The 20,059-nt window shown below is 46.2% G+C and overlaps 1 protein-coding gene across 1 annotated transcript in view; it reads right to left on the reverse strand.

The window, feature by feature from the left end:
• The window catches only part of SLIT3 (slit homolog 3 (Drosophila)), a gene marked incomplete at its 5' end in the record, with an annotated part of 639,532 nt that overhangs the window by 41,380 nt on the left and 578,093 nt on the right, over positions 1 to 20,059 (reverse strand). The window contains 6 exons of the mRNA XM_011947828.1: positions 1,316 to 1,440; positions 4,259 to 4,422; positions 5,675 to 5,746; positions 15,648 to 15,719; positions 16,317 to 16,388; positions 17,775 to 17,843. Of these exons, the coding sequence (XP_011803218.1) occupies positions 1,316 to 1,440; positions 4,259 to 4,422; positions 5,675 to 5,746; positions 15,648 to 15,719; positions 16,317 to 16,388; positions 17,775 to 17,843 (574 nt within the window). The remainder of the gene's footprint in view (positions 1 to 1,315; positions 1,441 to 4,258; positions 4,423 to 5,674; positions 5,747 to 15,647; positions 15,720 to 16,316; positions 16,389 to 17,774; positions 17,844 to 20,059) is intronic.

Raw genomic sequence — 20,059 nt, forward strand, 5'->3', positions numbered from 1 at the left:
GGACTTCAAACCCAGCTCTGCTACTTTCAGACTCAGGCCAGTTTTAAAGAGAAGGAAGCAAGAATCAGAATGTGAACAGTTTACCTTCTCTTTAGAATAAGGATGATACTACCCATCTCATACGCTGATTATAAAAGTCAGAGAAGAACATAAATGCATAAGCTCCAGATGAGTGCCTGGCCTTTATTGATGACTCAAAAGAGAACTACACTATGTATGGAATTGAGAATGTTACAAATGCAGTCACAGTTCTAGGAGAATGACTGAAGTTTCTTGGCAGATCACAGAGACATAGACTGATAATCCTGGATCAAACCAGCAACATACCACCTGCTACTGATGCCCTATTCCACACCCAGGCATGAGGGACCACCATACAAGGGTAAAGGTAAAAGGCAGCAGTATGCTGGCTTATTGAGTGCTTACTGAATGCCAGGTATTGTCCTAGGTGTATTGCGTACATTACTGTACATTTGATTCCCATGGCAAACCTATGAGACAGGTCCTAGTTTGCAGCTGGGAAGACAGACGAAATTACTAGCCATGGCCACACAGCCAGTAAATGACAAAGCTGGAATCCACACCTGCTTCTCTGTGTAACTGCACAGTCTGAGTTTTCTCTGCTGAATGCATACAACGGAGTTTGAGGATCCACACATCCTGAGTATGTCTGCTGTTAATCTCTATTCTCCCCTCCTATTAATAACATTTTTAGTGTGTGTGAGTGCCCTGTGACTGTGAATTTATAACATTCTCAATTCCATACATAGTATATTTCTCTTTTGAACCATCAGTAAAGGCCAGGCATTCATCTGGACCTTATACATTTATTCTCTTCTCTGATTTTTATAATCAGCGTATGAAATGAGGGTGCATGGGTCTAGGACTCAGTGGTAAGTTTAAGGCTTTGGAGGTGGCTGGTTTCAAAGGGAATCCTTTGGCTCTTTTGTCCCAGGCCCATAGGTGGCACTCTGACACTATCTGCTAGAAGCAAGCCATAGTCTAGAAATACATCAGGTAGTCCCATTCCCCAGAGTGAGGCTGCCTCTAAGCCTGTCACTACACACACACAATCCCCCTGGGGACAGAGACCTGGGGATGCCAGCTCACTCTCACTCCACCTGCATCAGATGTGTGCATCAGACAGGCTGCCCGAAACTCTGGGCTTGCATTTGGGGTGGTGACCTGTGCGATGGACTCATCCAGGCTGTCCCTTGGAGAAGGGAGGGTATGCAGGGCGCGGTGCCCCTCTCTAGGGCCAGGGCTGAAGGAGGAGCCTGAGGCATGAATATGGGGGGCAGGGCCTCCAGCATACCTTGTAGCTGTAGGGGCAGGCACAGCGGTACAGCTCCACAGGGTCCTGGGTGCATGTCCCGTTATTCTTGCATGGGCTGGAGAGGCAGGCATTGCATTTGGCCGCAACGTTGATGTCCACAGGCCCTGGGCAGCAAAACCAGAGTACTGACAGCAGGTCCTGAGTGCACTCACTGCCACACCTCCCTTCCCCTCTGCTTTGGGCCCTCCCTCAGCCAGTGCCAGCCCCTCCCCAACTCTATGCCCAGATGGCAGCTGGCTCTCCTCAACCAGCACATCCAGTCCATCTAGCGTCCCATTAATTCAGCCACTGTCCAGTGAGGAAAAGTCACAGTGGGACATCATTCAGAAACACTTCTGCAGTCAAATCAATTACTGTAATTAGCCTGATCCGATTTTGGTGCTAATCTGCAAACAATGCACCATAATTAGAAACCCCCTGTGTATCTTTTCACATTCCAGGAAGCTCTGAGCCCAGACTCTATTTGGACCTCCCATTTTTCTACCCACAAATACCCCTCCCCATGGAACAGTCTGTGCCAGGCTAAGCAGGGCATAGTGCTTGGGCCAAAGGCACACAGAGGAAGTCCCCCCTGGAAAACCTTGGAAGACAGAAATGGATGGCCCCAGAGGACACGGCGATGATGTTGACAATGGATGGAAAACTGCTCAGGTACATGTTACATCTGTGACCATTTCAGCTGTGCTTGCTTTAGCTGCAAGCACTGGAGGGAGGTCAGGGTCCTTCTCAGAGCTTTGCAAAGGGGGCTGTGTCCTGCTGCTGCAGCCAGCTTTGACAATGAGCCCTGGATAAACAGGCCATACTTAGTGTCAGGACTATAAATGACCTTGGGGCTAACAGTCATCAACTTGGAGATGGGCTGAGATGAACTTCAGTGAGTGACCATTTGTGGATGAGTAAACAGAGTGGCCTGATTGAGTGCTGAGTGGCCTGATTGAGTGCTGGTACTAGGGGGCTCAACCCGGCTTCCCAGTAGAATAGGAAGACTGTCTGTCTTGCTTTGCTTGGGGCTGAGGGGGTTTGCAGGACACAGGGCTTTCAGTGCTAAAACCAAGAACGGCCCAGACAAAACCTGGATGACTTGGCTGTCTTACACTACTAGCTACAGTGCTTTTTCTTCGGAGATGGAGTCTCACTCTCTTGCCCAGGCTGGAGTGCTGTGGCGCAATCTTGGCTCACTGCAACTTCCACTTCCTGGATTCAAGCAAGTCTTCTGCCTCAGCCTCCCGAGTAGCTGGGATTACAGGTGTGCGCCACCACACCTGGCTAATTTTTGTATTTTTAGTAGAGATGGGGTTTCCTCTTGTTGGGCAGACTGGTCTTGAACTCCTGATCTCAAGTGATCCACCTGCCTCAGCCTCCCAAAGTGCTGGCACTAGAGGCGTGAGCCACCATGCCCGGACCCCAACTGCAGTGCTTTTAAAAGTCTCCACACCCAGGTTGTACCCCAGACCAATTTAATCAAAACCTAGAGGGTGGAGCCAGGCTTCAGTAATTTTAAAAGCTCCTATATGATTTCCAAAGTGTGCAGCCAAGATTGAGACCTATACCGTTCTTGGCCTAGGTGAGCCTCTAGTAGTATCAGATCAGATATCTTAGAAGCAGGAAGAGGAAAATTAAAATTAGCTTTAAGCCAATGGAATGTTTTTCTGCTTGCAGCAGAAGTGTGGGACACACTCAAGTTTGAGAGGGTAATTAAAGTATATCTATATATCAAAATAAGTATTAAGCCTCTCAGAGATGAGCAAAAGATATTGATGTTAACAGACAATTGTGTATACAAATGAGAAGTAACTGTTTGATAAAAAGTTCAGGTTCCCCAATAATCAAAGACAAAAATAAAAGGAGTTTTTTTTTTAACCTATTGAATTAGCAAGGATGAGAAAATAAGAGAAAATAATGACAGAGTCTAATGAAAAATGCAATCGAAGGATGCTACTGGGAATGTAAATGGGTTATAACCCTTTTTGAAAATCAGTTTGGCAAAATGTGTGAAGACCTGAAAAATAATAATATACTTTGATTCAGTAATTTCTGTTCTCTGAATCTTATCTGAGAACATGATTCAAATAGAGAAAGATCTTTATGTGTCAATGGTAAGAAAAAAAAAATGGAAATACTCTAAAGTTCAAAACCAGAAATGGATTAAGTAAGTGGTATTATGGCTTAATGATGAAGACTGTGCATTGTGGAATCAGATAGACCTGGAAGCCTGTTAAGCCTTGATTTTCTCATTTTTAGAAATGAGGATAATATTAACAGTTGATCACATAGAGGCATTAGAGGATTAAATAAGCTGTTATATGAAGAATGAGGAAAAATATACATGAGAAGGTGCTTAACATCATTCCTGTTGCATAAGAACTCAGTAGTAGTTTGTTGTTATAAAAATATGATCAATAAAAAAATCACATGTACAGTAAGTTTGCCGGGTAAAATGAGAAAATGCTTATGTTTTAATAATATTGGATAAAAAAATGCAGGTTGGAAAAAATTTTTCTCAAGGCCAGGTGCAGTGGCTTATGCCTGTAATCCCAGCATTTTGGGAGGCCAGAGCAGGATGATCATTGGAGATCAGGAGTTTGAGACCAGCCTGTGCAACATAGTGAGAACTTGTCTCTACAAAAGATGAAAAAAAAAAAAAAAAGATATTCTCCACTATGGAAAGACATGTACAGAAAGAAGTCAGTGAGGAGATGTGTGGTAATGCCAGCAGCGGACTTGGAGAGAATGACACTTGGCCCATTAGATGAGGGTCCACATCAGTGTCAGCATCTGAGCCTCTTTGTGTGGGACCCATGGAAGAGACAGGGTGAAGGCTTCTGAAGCCGCATCTCTTGAGATGCCCTGCTCTGACAGATTGCTGGGAACACAACAGACCCCACAAGGGACAGGGGAGGGTGGGGTGTTGGCGTCACCTACCTTTGCACTGGAAGCGGTGGGTTGGGGTGGTGAGCAGGAGCCTGTCAGCCATGGGCTCAGGGCTACTGCAGCGGGCGATGCCAGGCTCCTTGTACCCCGCCTTCACCCACTCTGACAGCCACCGAAGACTGCAGTCACAGTGGAGTGGGTTGGTTCCCAGTGCCCTAGGAGGCAGAACAGGAAGTCAGGGCCCCCTGCCCAGCTTGGCCTGTAGGCTTCATATCTTCGGCTCTCTGGAAATGCATTTTCAGACTTTGGCTAGGCTGGAGGTGTCCAACATGGGGCCAGCGGAGTAGTCGTCTCCACTGTGGCAAAGTTAATGTCTCCAGAGTGTACTTCCAATGCTGTGGATGTTTCAACTCCCATCCCAGCCCCTTTCACTTCTGAGGAGTGGTTCTCACCTACGCAGTTAAGACTCACTCATCAACTCAACCCCATCCTAGCTCCTTTAGGGAGCTTCCTGGATCTCTGGCCATCTGCTATCTGGTTCCCTTGTCCTGCTGAAGGCCCACTGGAGGATATACTCTGCAGAGAAGGTTCTGAAACCCAGCAACCTAGGAAGCCGCTTCAGACCACTTGACTGAAGAATACAGGGGAGGAGGGTTAAGTCCAGTATAGACATCTCCAAAGTTGTGACTGGGAAGAAAATACTAGAAATTCTGTTTTTTTTTTTTTTTTTAAATGTATCTTTTAACAATTCTATTTCTGAAAGTTTTAGAATATGCATATGTAGTATATCCATCTTATAGTGTATGCACACATTATGAAAATAATTAAATATGCATATAGAAGGAATACAAACTCGAAAATGTTCACCGACAGAGGTGTATAAAAAAACGTAGAGATCCCTGATCTGGGGAAGAGAGGTCTGGCCTGGGAGTGAGGGAACCTAGGTTCTAGTCCAACATCTCACTGACCTGATAGTCAACCTTTAGCTAGCCAGCTAGTATTTACGGGCCTCAGTGTTTCCTGTGTAAAATAAGAAGGGAATACCTGTTGCAGAGCGCAGAGTGGTTAAGAATTTGGAGTCAAGGCAAACCTGGATCTGATCCTGGGCCCTGCCATCTGCTAGCTGTGCCATGCTTAGACACAATGTTATTATATATAATAAAAGGATAAAAATGCCTTACAGCTGCAAGAAATAAATTGAAAACTTATCTAAAGTGTTTAGCCCGTAGTACATGTTTTCTATTAGTTCTTATTAAATATTTACACTGTTTACATAATTGAGGATTCCTTTGAAGGCTTCTGAGGTGGGGAACAAGACAATATGCATGGTGTGGATACACTGTTGTAAAATAACTGTATGCATAAGGAAAGGACATATGCCAAAATGCTGACACTGATGACACTGTCGCTGACACTTCCATGCTTTCGTGTTTTGAATGCACACTGGGGAGAAAGACCGCTACTTACAGATGGGATAGAGATGTGAGGTCATTGAAGGAGCCTTCAGGAACGCTGGAAATGTCGTTGCCATGGAGGGTTCTGAAGTAGAGGGCACAGGTCGGAAGGTTAGCATCCAGTAATTTGAATTTAGCACATTTTCTCAGGGTCTCCAGTGCCTGGTCTTGCCACCCTTCGGTTTTGCTCAGAGCCCCACTGCTCCTAGCAGTAGCTGCTGCCCCCTTTGCTCTGGGTGCATGAATGTTCTATGCCCAGCTCAGCAGCAAGGATGGAGGGAGTAGAGGGTTTGGGGAAGAAGCGGGTGGACTTTTCAATCTGATAGACCTGAGGTGAAATCAGAAACCAGTCTCTTTTAGCTGTGGAACACTGGATAAGTTATGTCACTTTTCTGGGCCTTCCTTTTTGCAGCTGAAAAAGGAAGAGACATATCTACCCAAGGGAGTTACTAGAGTTTCAGAGATCATGTGAAGAGCTGTGCTTAAGACCGGAAGTTCTGGAGCCAGGCTGTGTGCAGTCAAACCTGACTTTGTCGCTCACCAGCTATGTGACTGAAGGCAAAGCAATTTACCTCTCTGTGCCTCAGCCTCTGTTGTAAAACAAGTATGAGAATAAAAAGACTTGCCACGGAAAGTTGTCATGGGTCTGTTAATGCACGTAGAGAGAGCCAGCATTTTCTAAGTGCTAAATGACTAATCAATATTAATATTTGTGAAAGAGTCTTGAAGGGTATCTGGTATCGAGGAGCTCAGTAAATTAGTTCCCTTCATATTTACCTAAAGAGATCTTAAGGGGGTTGAGAAATGCTACCAATCCCAGCTTCGGTGACAGAGGGAGGGGGTCCTCAGCTCCCAAGGAGAGTCTCTGGAGCCGAACACTCACTGTTATGGAAATGGCTTTGGCATCAGCCACACACATACACGAGTCTGGCACTTGTGTGCACCTGAGTGCCTCTTCCCACAGCATGTCAGAAGGGCTGGGCACCCAACCTGGTATTAATCATGCCTCTCTCCACCCTGTGGTGTAGGCTGCTAGGAGCTATTCTCACTTACACAGTGGTGCCAGATACTAAGACTTCCACAAATGCCTGGAGGATAGGTGCATGAAAAAATTCAATGAACACTGCTCCGTGCTCAAGTAGCAACACGAGCAAATCCACAAAACATGGATTATATTCTCCATTAAAGGATTAATCATCAACTGCATAAAAAAATCTGCAAATTCATAGAAACTCAAAGGCTTCTTTAGTGACTGATGGGCACCATCACCTGTGTTGGCGATAATCACCGTTCAGGGTAAGGACTAACAACTTTATTGCAGGCAGAGAGTCCTAGTAGAACAAAGAGACAATTAGTGTTGACAGTGGAAGTACAGATGGAATAATAACGAACGAATTTGCTGCTCTTCTCCCTTCAACTGAAGTTAGCTTGCCCTTCGTCTTCAACTGACATAGAGACATGAGCCTAATTACTCTTGATAGAGAACAGTGGCTCTCACACTAAGTGAGCTTTGGAAGCTAGCAAATATGCAGATTCCTGAGCCCCACTTCCAAAGGTTCTGATGGGTCTGGGATGGGGCCTGAGATTCTGCATTTCTGACAAAGTCTGAGGTGATGCTGATGCCAGTAGCAAGGGTTTAGAAAGATTTCTCCTTTTGCTTTAAGGCAAGGCCCTTATTTCTCTCCTCTTTCCATATAATCTCCTCTTAGTTACCCTTTGTTGACATCCTCATCACCATCGGCTCCTTCCCCTCCCACCTCACAGTTCTCTGGTGAAATCCTCAGGGTGAAAGTGAACCTCAATACTTAGGCAGTTAGGACAGCAGGAAGAAGGCGAACAGCCATCCAGAGTGTTCATGATAGCTTCTCCCCTCCCCGGGTAAGGAAGAGCTAGAAGCACTTCCTAACACTTTGATCAGCATCATTTAGCCTCTAATTCATGAGGCTATTTATGAATCATACCAGCCCCTGCCTGCTATTGACTTTGATGGTTTTATGGCTGCTTGCTGTTTTGCATATGCACCCAGCTTCATTGTTAGTCATTTCCAAATGAGGCCTAATTTTAAAACACCAGACGACCCAAGGGCAGCTTTAGCATTGTGACACCTGCACGTCAGGCTCCATTCTGTACTAAAAATACAAAAATTAGCCGGGTGTGGTGGTGGGCACCTGAAATCCCAGCTCCTCAGGAGGCTGAGGCAGGAGAATTGCTTGAACCCAGGAGGCGGAGGTTGCAGTGAGCCGAGATCGCACCATTGTACTCCAGCCTGGGAGACAAGAGCGAACCTCCATCACAAACTAACAAACAAACCTGCAGAGTAACAGGATTGTAACTTACTAGGACAACTCATTAAATCTGCCTACACTGCAGGTTCTCCATCCTGGTTTGGCCCCCAAGAAGTACTCTTGCCTGTCGAACAACCGTCCTAAAGGATGCCAGAGGAGTGGAAGAATGAGTGCTCCTTCCTTTCTCCTCCCCTTCTCCCTGATGCCTCCCAGGGGCTGGGCTGGCAAGCAACTGTCAACTCTCAGTGACTCATCTTCAAGCACTTGGAACTCCTCCTCCTCACCTAACTCTTAGGGGATGTTAAAGGCAAACTTAAGAATTTCAGAATGCGGATGAGGGCATCATCAGGGCAACATTAGGGCATAACTATTCCTCAGTTCTGGGCTGCATGAACTTTGGGTCTGTGAACCCCTAGGTCCTACAGTTCATACAATGAACAATGGGAACTACCCTCATTCTAAATGTGGGTAGGGCTGCGTGAACTCTCTTCTGATCCGGCCAAGCTATTCCCAGGTGATCTGGGGGTTAAGAACCAAAGGCTCTGGAGTCAGCCTGCCTGGGTGTGACTCCCTCCTCTGTACTGGCTGTGTGAGCTGAGACAATTGACTTTTGGTTTGTCAGATTTTTTGGTTTCTCAGATCTTTCGGTTTCTCAGATTTTTCATCTCTAAAATGGAGGAATTCTTAGTAACTACATATAGTAGACATTTTTAGGGGGTGTAGGTTTCTCGGTATCAATGCTCTTTTCTGTAGCAGTTCCTCTGTCTTCTACTGGGGATCACCATGCCCCACCTCTTGGTCCCAGTGGTTTGGCCTCTGTATGAAGCTATGGCTCAGGTCTGGCCAATCAGAGTCACAGTGATTGGTGTGAGGTTGAGCATGAAACCTAAGGGAGCCAAGGAGAGATACTTCTGGGGCTTTCTCTGGAATGACGAGGACAGAAGCAGTTTAATTTTGTGGGGCTGCTAAGCTACTAGAATGTAAACTTTTAGCCCATCGGGACCCTCTGTGTCTTAAACAGAGAAAGACTGCCTGAGAATGAAATCCGCTTAGCAAAACAGGGCTGGGAGGCAGAGACACATTTCTTTTTATTTTATGACTATTTTTTGAGACAGAGTCTCACTTTGTTGCCCAGGCTGGAGTGCAGTGGCACGATTTTGGCCCACTACAACTTTTGCCTCTCGGGTTCAAGCGATTCTCCTGCCTCAGCCTCCTGAGTAGCTGGGATTACAGATGTGCATCACTATGCCTGCCTAATTTTTGTGTTTTTAGTAGAAATGGGGTTTTGCCATCTTGGCCAAGCTGGTCTTGAACTCCAGACCTCACAGGTGATCCACCTGCCTTGGCCTCCTAAAGTGCTGGGATTACAGGCGTGAGCCACTGCGCCCAGCCTACATATTTCTTTTTCAGACAGTCTCACTCTGTTGCCAAGCTGGAGTGCAGTGGCATGATCTCAGCTCACTGCAACCTCCACTTCCTGGGTTCAAGCAAATTCTTCTGCCTCAGCCTCCTGAGTAGCTGGGACTATAGGTGTGCACCCACTAGGTCCAGCTAATTTTTGTATTTTTTTATTTTTATTTTTTATTTTTAGTAGAGACAGTGTTTCACCCTGTTGGCCAGGATAGTCTCAATCTCTTGACCTTGTGATCTGCCCGCCTCAGCCTCCCAAAGTGCTGGGATTACAGACACATTCTGACAGTATCATTGCAGTGCCTGCATCCAGCCCTAGAGCCCGGTATCTTCCAGTGCATTCTTCAGTTATCTGAGTTGATACATTCTCTTTATGCTTAAGGTGGTTTGAGCTGATTTTCTTCCCTTTGCCCAGGAGGAAAGCTAATATACCACTTCATAAGCTAGCCATGAGGATTGAAAGACTGGATGCCAGAGGTTCAGAAGCACTCAGTCACATCAGCTATGACGATTGTTATCATTGTCATGACTCCTCCTCTATGTTTTTGAGTGGATTTTGGGGCCAGTCCTCTGGGAGTTACCCACACAGGGTAGAAGCCTGAAAGTGCGCAGCTTGTATGTCAAAGGCCATGGTGAGTCCTGTGACCTGATTCCAGGACTGCAGAGGAGACACTGCATTTTGGCAGAGTGGTCGGTGCCTGTCTCCTTTCTCCCTGCATCTTCCATTTCACCCCACTCCTCAATTCCCATCAGAGGCCTCTCTGGGTGAGGAAGAAAACACCTCATTTTTACATAGGCCAGCTCCCTCCAGTCTGAAATGAGTGCAGATAAAAACAGATGCTAGTCTGCGATGGGGAAGCAGGTAGAATGTGGTAGAAAGAGCACTGGGCTAGGAGCCCAGAGGTGAGTCCCAGCCTTGGTTCTGCCTGTACCTTGGGGCTACTCAGCAGCATCTCTTCCCACTCCTGCCCCCAGAAGCCACATTGCAGCCACACCTGTGGCTTCTTGTGATTCCCCCGGTGATATGGCTTTCCTGACTTCAGGGCCTCTGTCCAGGACATTTATGTTCTCCCGGCCTAGGATTTTCTTCTCTCCCATCCCTACTTACGTAACCCCCTCTGGTTTCTCAGTCTCAGTCCTTCCTGGAAGCACAAGTTAAGAAGAGTGATTCTGAAAACAAATAGTCTCGGGTTTAAATTCCAACTTGACTACCTACCGATTGCATCACTTTGGGCAAGTTACTTCATCTCATTCAGCCTCTATTTACTGATCTGTGAAATGGGGATAACAGCGGTATATCCTTCACAAGGTAGAGGGTGACTAAGATAACATAACCAAAGCACTTAGCCCTGTGTGCAGCTCATAGCCACGGTTTGATGAATGTCAGTGGTGATCATTAACCTTCCTTTCAGAAAGCTTTGGGTGGCTGAGACTGGGTTGCGTGCCTCTCACTTGCATCCCCATGGCTCTTCTCTCAGGTATCACCCTGTATTGTAGTTGCTTATTTACTTACTTCTCCTTCTAGACCAAGAGCTCCCTGAGGGCAGCAATTGTGTCTCATTCACATTCTGTTTTCTTTCCCCCTTCAGAGTTAAGCACAGCAACTAACCCATAGCTGGTATCCAGGAAAGGATGAACAAGAGAGTGATCTTGAACAAGTCACTAAACCTCTCTGAATCTGTCTTTTCTTTTCTTTTCTTTTTGAGACTGAAACTCGCTCTGTGGCCCAGTCTGGAGTGCAGTGGTGCTATCTCGGCTCACTGCAAGCTCCGCCTCCCAGGTTCACGCCATTCTCCTGCCTCAGCCTCCCGACTAGTTGGACTACAGACGCCCACCACCACGCCCGGCTAATTTTTTCTATTTTCAGTGGAGATGGGGTTTCACCATGTTAGCCAGGATGGTCTCGATCTCCTGACCTCATGATCCGCCCGCCTCGGCTTCCCAAAGTGCTGGGATTACAGGTGTGAGCCACTGTGCCTCGCCTGTCTTTTCTTCTTATACATGAAACGTTTGGACAGAAAAATTTTCAATATTCACTCTTCAATCCTAAATTCTGCAGTTAAACTTTTGTTTATTGATTTTTATTTTAGAGATGTCAAAGTGCCAGCCCTGGCCCATGGTTGGGAGGCCACAGTGAGTCACCTTCTGGCTCAGCAGAAGAATTTTTCTGATGCTCTAATAGCTGGTCAAAAGTGGAATAGAGTTGCCTGCTAAGCGAGTGAGCTCTTTGTCTCAGAAGGTAATCAAGCAAAGGGCTCCTTTACACGGATGTTTTAAGGAGAATTCAGGCAATTGGTAGAGCAGTGATGAACAGCCCCATATGTATAAACAGCACAATTCTCACTTCAGGGACTAGGAGCTAAAAATACTGAGGATGGTGAATGATAATCCCACTGGCTCCTTCATGGGCACACACTGAAATTGCCTGCCAGAGCTAACTGATTCCAGGTGGCCCTCCTGTGCCTGGGGCAAGACAGTTGGGAGCACACACATATAAGGCATGTGACCTGGTGTGGGGCAAAGATCAGGGGATGCATGGATGCCCTAAGAAGGATGAGGATGTCCACAAGAATGTTCTCTTTTTGCTATTTTCAGATTCGGAGCCAAGTAGAAAAAGCATTTTTCACACAATGTTTTGTACTCAGGGCTAAATGACCACCCTCCTGTTGTGCTCTCCTGAAATGTATTCATATCCACCCATACACACACACACACACACACACACACACACACACACACACACTCCCTCTCTCTCTCTTACACGTCAGTTTTCTCTTCCTGCGTTCCAGATCACTTTTTGGCTTTTGTCTACTCCAAAACTAAACCTTGACGCTCATTCTTCTTCCTGCTGCAAACACCCAACATCTCTGGGTCTCTGGTCATTTCTGAAAGTTTAATTAAAAGTATGAAACCCCTCAGAAATGAGGAAAGAATATATACATGTTCAAATGCAGTTGTAGATAATGTAATTCTTGATTTTAAAAAGCCAATCTTTCTTCCAGCTCCCTAAGTTGTAAATATTTTACCATCTATGTTACCATCTTTATTCATCTTTATTGATTTTTTTTTTTGAAACAAGGTCTTGCTCTGTGCTATCCAGGCTGGAGTGCAGTGGCTCAATCACTGCTCACTACAGCCTCCACCTGCCTGCCTCAATTGATCCTCCCACCTCAGCCTCCTGAGTAGCTAGGACTACAGGCACACACCACCATGCCTGGCTAATTTTTGTAGTTTTAGCAGGGACAGGGTTTCACCATATTGGTCAGGCTGGTCTTGAACTCCTGACTTCAGGTGATCCACCCGCCTTGGCCTCCCGAAGTGCTGGGATTACAGGCGTGAGCCACCCTACCCGGTCTTCATTCATCTTTACCTTTGCCTTCATTTGTTATAGAAATGACTTTATATAAACATTATCACATTTTTTTCATTTGCTGTCTTACAGTCTTTCTTCATAGGTATAAATGTCTGCAAGTTATAATTTTAACACATATACCAGTTAGGTGTATTTCTCCATGTAACGCTATGTGATGAGCACTTCCCCACAGTGCTATCTAGTTTTCATCTTTGCCTCTTTTAATAATTGCACTTCATTGACTGATTGCCTCATGGTTTCCTTAAACATTTCCCCACTGTGGCCCTTGTAGGTAATATTTAAAATTTAGGTTAAAAAAACCAGTACAACAAAGATTTTAATGCACAGAACCTTTCCCTCATTTTGGATGATTCTTTAAATTCCTAGGTGTGTAATTAGTGGGAGAAAGGATACAAATATTGTAAAAGAAATGTAGCCTATAAACATTTTTACTTTTCCTGAATTGGCCCTTAGGCGGAAAATGGTTGCTCCCCACTGAGGTAGATGGTTGGACTCAGGTGCTCTAAGATCCTTTTTTATGCACAAAACCTCCTGATTCTAAAATGATGATGCTAAAAGCCTATTAATTCTTTTTTTTTTTTTCCCTTTTGAGACAGGGTCTGGCTCTATTGTCCAGGGTGGAGTACAATGGTGTGATCTCAGCTCACTGCAACCTCCGCCTCCCAGGCTCAAACCATTCTCCCACTTCCGCCTCCCAAGCAGCTGGGACCACAGGAGCATGTTCCCATGCCTGGCTAATTTTTTGTATTTTTTGGTAGAGACAGGGTTTTGCCATGTTGCCCAGACTAGTTTTGAAGTCCCGGGCTCAAGCAATCCTCCTGCTTCGACCTCCCAGAGTGTTGGGATTACACTTTGGTGTGAGCCACCACGCTGGGGCAAGCCTACTCATTCATATTTCAAGAAGCAAGTGCCAGCGTGTTGTATGGTTACGTGTACCGCTGATGAACTCATGGCAGGAGTAGAGCCGGGCTGGGGCAAACAAGATGCTGAGGAAGGAGAAAACCCTGAGCAGGCTGGTGGCGTTCACCCCATCACCCCCACCGCCCCAAAACACAGACAGATGGACGGGCGAACACTTTCTCTCCCTCTTACATATTGATTTGCCTCAACCGTCACTATTATGGACAGATGCCTGCAGATTCCTTCAAATTGGCAGGTCCCACCTCCTGGCAGCGAACCCACGCACAGAACTATTAGACTGGAGTGGAAGACAATAGGTTGGGACTGAGGGGGAGTGGCAGGAGAAGGAAGGGGGGCAGGTCCGGCTTCAGCCCTGGCCAGTGATGCGAGCCCATCTCCTGCTGTGTTCCACTGGAAACAGGGAAATGGTTGTGCTGATGTTTCCATTCTCAAACTCCCCCGAGAAGGTGGATAATAAGTAAGTGACAATAACAGATTGCACACTGTCAGCGCGGCCACTTCTTTGCCCCCAGAGAATTGATTTTTAATAACAGCGCAGATGACATGTGGCGGGAGTTGTCGCTGACACCGGTGTTTTGTGGGCCTCAATAATTCACATCAGCCCAGAGACTCCGAAATGGACTAGCTTGTTGGGTGCTGTTTGTGGATTGCTACTGAGCTCTGGAAAGCGCCCCGGGTCCCAGGAGGCTGGATTCTGCAACCTCCTACCTGCTAGACCTTGGCCAGTGACTTCACCAGTCTGGGCCGCGGTTTCTCCATGTTTAAAATGGGCAGAATTGTCTTGGTCTCACAGCACCGTTGCAAAAGGTTAGAGGAAGAAAACTGTCCCATAAAATGTGTTGATCACCATTATAGTAATACTGATCTAGAAAGTCAGGAAGTTGACAGGTTTCGGGGCGGAGTATCTGGCATCTCTGTTTTCATAAATAGCATTCAAGGGTGATATTCAAAGGACCAAAGGAATTCAAAGGAATGTGCTAATAAAGTAGAAGCAAGATGGGAAGGCACAAAAATCAGGAGTTAATCAGGCCCAGGGTTGGGGGTGGTGGTGGGGTGCCTTCCTGCCCTAGCAAGCTATGATACAAGAATAGTAACAAGTGAATATTTCTTAAGCATTTACAGTGCCAGAGCTGTGCTAAATACTTCATTTACAGTATCTCATTTAATCCTCATAAGACCCTGTGAGGCAACTGCCATAATTATCTGATTTTATGGATGAGAAGACACTCAGCGACCCATGTGTAGGACAGGGCCAGACAGGCAAGGAGAGTGGGCTGGGTGTGGAGGCTGCAGCCTGCGCAACTCTGTTTAAAGGGGCAGGGCTGCTCAGCCATGCAGGAATACAGAGACAGGGCCCTGGTGTGGCCAGGTCTCTCAATTTTCCAAAAGAATATAGAAGGTGGGATTTGTGCAAGAAACCTCCTGATATTTAAATGTTGACAGCTTATTAAGCTTTGTGTTTTTAAAAAGACACTCTATGAGCCAACCCCACAATTGCTAACTAATAGCTGTCTGTGAGCTGGACGGGGCCCCTGGGTTTCCAGCTTGTGATCTCTGGGGTAGGAGCTGCGTTTCCATGCAGAGGTTCACCATGCTGCGTCGCCCCTCTGAGGGAACAACTGTAAACGGAATGATGTCGAAACGTGGCTATGGCCACACACTATGCCCAAATTAGAGGGCAGAATACAACTGCATATCCTAATCCTCACAAGGGAGGTGCTACTGATCCCATTTTACACATAAAGAAGCAGAAAGTTGAAGGGGCTGAGTGATTTGCTCAAGGTTCCACAGTGGTGGTGGGCTGGAGCCCGGGAATGGCAGACTCTCAAGGGTAGCTCTCTCTACTCCACTGAGCAAATAAGGGTCCTGGGTAGGAAGGTGTGTTTGGGAGTGGAGTGGGCTTTGGGCAAAGGAGAGTGGGGAAGGGGAGTGCTTAGTCTGCTTCCTGCTGTCACTCAGCAATGTGTAAGTCAAAATCAGCACGCTGGGGTACTTACAGCACTCGCAGGGACCGCAGCCCGTTGAAGGCATGGACTGGGATGCACCTCAGCCGGTTGTAGCTCAGGATCCTGTGGAAAAGGAGGCACGTGCCCTGTTGTGTCTTTCTATTCACTACCATGCATAGATGCACTGTTCACGTTGTGAACCAAAGCAAATGGTTTCTCTTTTTAATGCTGATATATTGACAGAACATCCCCTAAAGGGACAAGAAACCCCTTCACCAATCCAGGAAGTGCACTGGCTTTATTTCCTCAGTTTACTCAGGTTCTGTCGCAGGCTGGTTAGAAAACTATCACCTCTCTCTCCTGTCCAATGATGAGTGCTCACAATGTGCAAAGCTAAGGGGAAATAAATGGGTCTGAGCAAAATATAATTGTGTAGGAAAACCATTTACTGGGAAAGAAAATTCACAAACCATAAAAGGTATTCCTAAGACAGCCTTCTTCAGAAGCGATGAGGTTCTAGTTCCTCTCTAATTGCCTGGACAGTGGAAGGCTTCCTACTTTATCTTCCTTCTGATGATTAAGGTCTATCTTATGCTAGGGCAGCCATAGGCCTGAGGGTCATTAGGGCAGAGAACCTAGTCCTGCTGGGAGGGAGGGAAAGAGTGACCATCTCCTGCTGGGCCCATGGGCAGGGTAAACACAGCATCTCAGTGTACTCACAGAGTGGAGAGGTGAGACATGTTGCTGAAGGTGTAATTGGTCAGCATGCTGATGCTGTTGTTGCTCAGGTCACTAGGAAAAGTAAAACAGAGGGGTCATGCTTTTGTCAGTTGCATCTGTAGGAGGCCATTCCCAAGTATCACATACCTGCCATCCACCCACCCATCTACCCATCCACCCATCCACTCATCTATTCATTAATTCACTCATTCATTTATCCATCCTGCTGCTGGCCTATTTATCTACTCTCCCACTTACCCATCCGCTTGCCCATCCATCCATCCATCCACCCACCCACTCATCTACCCCTCATAAATTTATCATATTTATCCCACACACTCACCTGCCTGCCTGCCCACCCATCCATCCATCCCACCCTCCTTTTCTCCCTCCCACCATCCATCCACCCACTTATCCACCCACTTATTCATCCAAATGGTCATTTTCCATTCAAACACTTATTCAATCATTCAAGCAATTGTCATTCATTTATCCATCTTTTCAATCATTCAGTTACATGACTATTCATCCATTTCACTGTACCAACAAAATATGATAAATATAATAACAATCTCTCCTTATTTTAGTACTTTTCCCCCTGATTAATTCTTTTCACTGTTCCTCTATCCCCCTTCTCTTCTGACATTCATTAATTCCATCTTATCAGGTTCTCTCTTAGGAGGACTGAGGTTGGTGGGGGTGCAGTCCTCTGCCGGCTGCAACCTCGAGCTTCCCTGCGGGGAGAAACATCCAGAGCCACGGCAATGTTAGCTGCACATTAGAATCACCTGAGAAGCTTTTAAATCCTCTGATGCCTGAGTTCCATGCCCAGATATTCTGATTTAATTGATCTAGCATGGGCTTGAGCATCAGTAGTTTAAAAAAAAAAAAAAAAAACTGCTCAGGTGATTTCTCTAATCAGCTGACGGTGAAGACCATTGCTTTAGAGCAGTGGTTCTCAACTGGGGGCACTTGTGCTCCCTCAGTGACATTTGGCAAAGTCTGGAGATATTTCTGGTTGTCAATACTGGGGGAAGTATTACTGGTACCTAGTGAGGAGAGGCCAGGGATGTTGTTAAACATCCTATAATGTCCATGACAGCCTCCCAACAACCAAGAATTATCTAACCCTAAATGTCCATAGTTCCGAGGTTGAGAAATCCTTATTTAGTAGCTGGTTTCAGGAGTTTATAAGGAATCCAGCCCACAGAGAGATGGTGTTCTTTCACCTTTTCTCAGTAGGCCGCCTACTTTCCCAAGGGTAATGCTCTTTCATTCTGCAAGAACTCCCACTTTCCCTTTGTAGACTGGCTTCTGGTCCTCCTAAGCAGACATAGGCATCTTTCAATTACCACTTGCATCAGCCTGCAGCTCTGTTTTCTCTTACCATCCACTTCAGTTTCCTGAGTGACCCCAGGAGGGAAAAATAAACACCCCACCCAATACTGGGCTTCTTACATAAGTGTCAGGTGTCGGAGGGCGGACAGCTCTCTGGGCACGGCTGTTAGGTGGTTTCCTTCCAGGTACCTGAAAGAGGCGCGGAGTGACAACACCTGAGAAAGAGACACTGTACAAATTCTCACCTTTTCAGAGAAGCCTCCCTGACTTTCCAGGCTGGATTGAGTCCCTCTTTTACTCTTACAGCCTCCCTCCCCCACTTCAAAGCATTACTATATTTGTCATTTAATATTTATTTGATTATCAAATTAATGACATTTTTTTCTCCACTGGACTTATACATTTCATGTTGGCAGGATTCTTGTCTAAAATTGCCCACCATTGGATCCCCCCGTGGCTGTTTACAGAGCTGATACATAGTAGGTATTCAATAAATATTTGTGTTTTTTTTTTTTTTTTGAGACGGAGTCTCGCTCTGTTGCCCAGGCTGGAGTGCAGTGGCTGGATCTCAGCTCACTGCAAGCTCCGCCCCCCTGGGTTCACGCCATTCTCCTGCCTCAGCCCCCCTGAGTAGCTGGGACTACAGACGTCTGCCACCTCGCCCGGCTAGTTTTTTGCATTTCTTAGTAGGGATGGCGTTTCACCGCGTTAGCCAGGATGGTCTCGATCTCCTGACCTCGTGATCCGCCCGTCTCGGCCTCCCAAAGTGCTGGGATTACAGGCCTGAGCCACCGCGCCCAGCCTAAATATTTGTTTAATAAATAAAGCACGCATTTTATACTCAGCCCTCACAATATCCTTATGTGGCAGGAAGTCACAGTTGAAGAAAAGTTCAGAGATGTTAAAACACTTGCCCAAGGTCATGCAGCAAGCAAGTGGTTGAGCCAGGACTTGAACCCAGCTCTGACTGTAGTCTTACCACAATTCCACACTTAGCTTCCAGAAGCTGTTGGGAGAACTGAGCCAGGCATGATTCATTTTAAGAACCCTAATTCAAGGTTGACTGTCTCTGATGTACATTTGGAAACTGAGGAAATGACAGAGATAGCACTGTACTACAGTTCCCAGCAGAAGGACCACATGGCCGGAAGGGACAGGGGTTCAGAGTGAGGTTGCACCCAACAGATGGGGACTCCTTCCGGACAGGCAAAGGCTGAGCCTAGACCTGCCTGGACTTCAGCATCCTACACTGACCTGCTCACCTAGGATGAGGCCACGTCCTTAGAGACTCAAGTGTGGCTTAAGACAAGAAAGTCTCATTGCAATTATGTAATCATGAATTACAAAGGTTATTCCTACCTATAAATAAAAGTTAATGCTATCCTCAAGCGGGGACAGGCCAATTCCTTCACCCCCACGCTTGCTGTAAACCCCTTTCTCCAGGCTTTCTGTTGCTCTCAGGACAAAGCTGAAGAACATTTAAGACGGTTTACAAGAACTGCTTTGATCTCCTTGGTGATCTAAAGCTCCCACAGCATCCTCTCTTATAAGAGTCAACACATAGCCATTGCTGTCCATTTGTCAAGTGTCTGCCTTAAGCTCCATGAAGCTAGACCTAGGTCTATCTTTTGCTAGCCTGGTGCTTCTCAAACTTCAACATACATGCAAATCACCTGGATTTTGCTAGACCACAGATTCTGACCCTAAGTCTGGGGGAAGGTTGGAGAATCTGCATTTCTAATGAGCTACTGGGTGATGGTGGTGACTGCTGGTCTGCAGACCACATTTTGAGTAATAAGGTGCTAGCACACTACCTGGTGTCCAGTAGACCTACTACAAAATGACTGAATGGGATAGAAATGGGTTAAAACAGAATATGGGTCTAGGTGTCAATGACTGAACCAGCCTTAGCTTTAAGGCCATATTGGAATGTACATTATCTTTAATTGTTTAATTAAGACCAAGTAACTTTCCTCCTATGGCTGGCCCCTGGGGACTCTCATGGCACAGGATGCTGGACTGGACCTGATAAGGTCTTAGGTGGCCATGGCATATTGGACTGATGTCCTTTAGGTTTGATCCTTGGTTGTGTACTCATTATGGGCCAAGAGCTATGCTAAATCCTGGGGGAAATACAAAGATGAACCAGATTCCACTTCTGTTCTCAGGGAGCCTAAAATTCAGTCATGCACATGCTTAGATTGTGCCCTCAGACAGAAAAGCCAAGAGAAATGCATTCATTCATGCATGCATTAATTCAGGCACAAGTATTTATTGAACCATTATGATGTGCCAAGTATTGTATATACTGGGGAACAAGATAGCCATAATGCCTGCTTTCAGGCAATTAAAAATCAAATATAGGTGGAGAGGGAGAGGGAGGCAGGGAGGGAGGGGGAGGGAGG

The sequence above is a fragment of the Colobus angolensis genome, unplaced genomic scaffold, assembly GCF_000951035.1.
Source record: "Colobus angolensis palliatus isolate OR3802 unplaced genomic scaffold, Cang.pa_1.0 Scaffold27, whole genome shotgun sequence".
NCBI lineage: Eukaryota > Metazoa > Chordata > Mammalia > Primates > Cercopithecidae > Colobus > Colobus angolensis.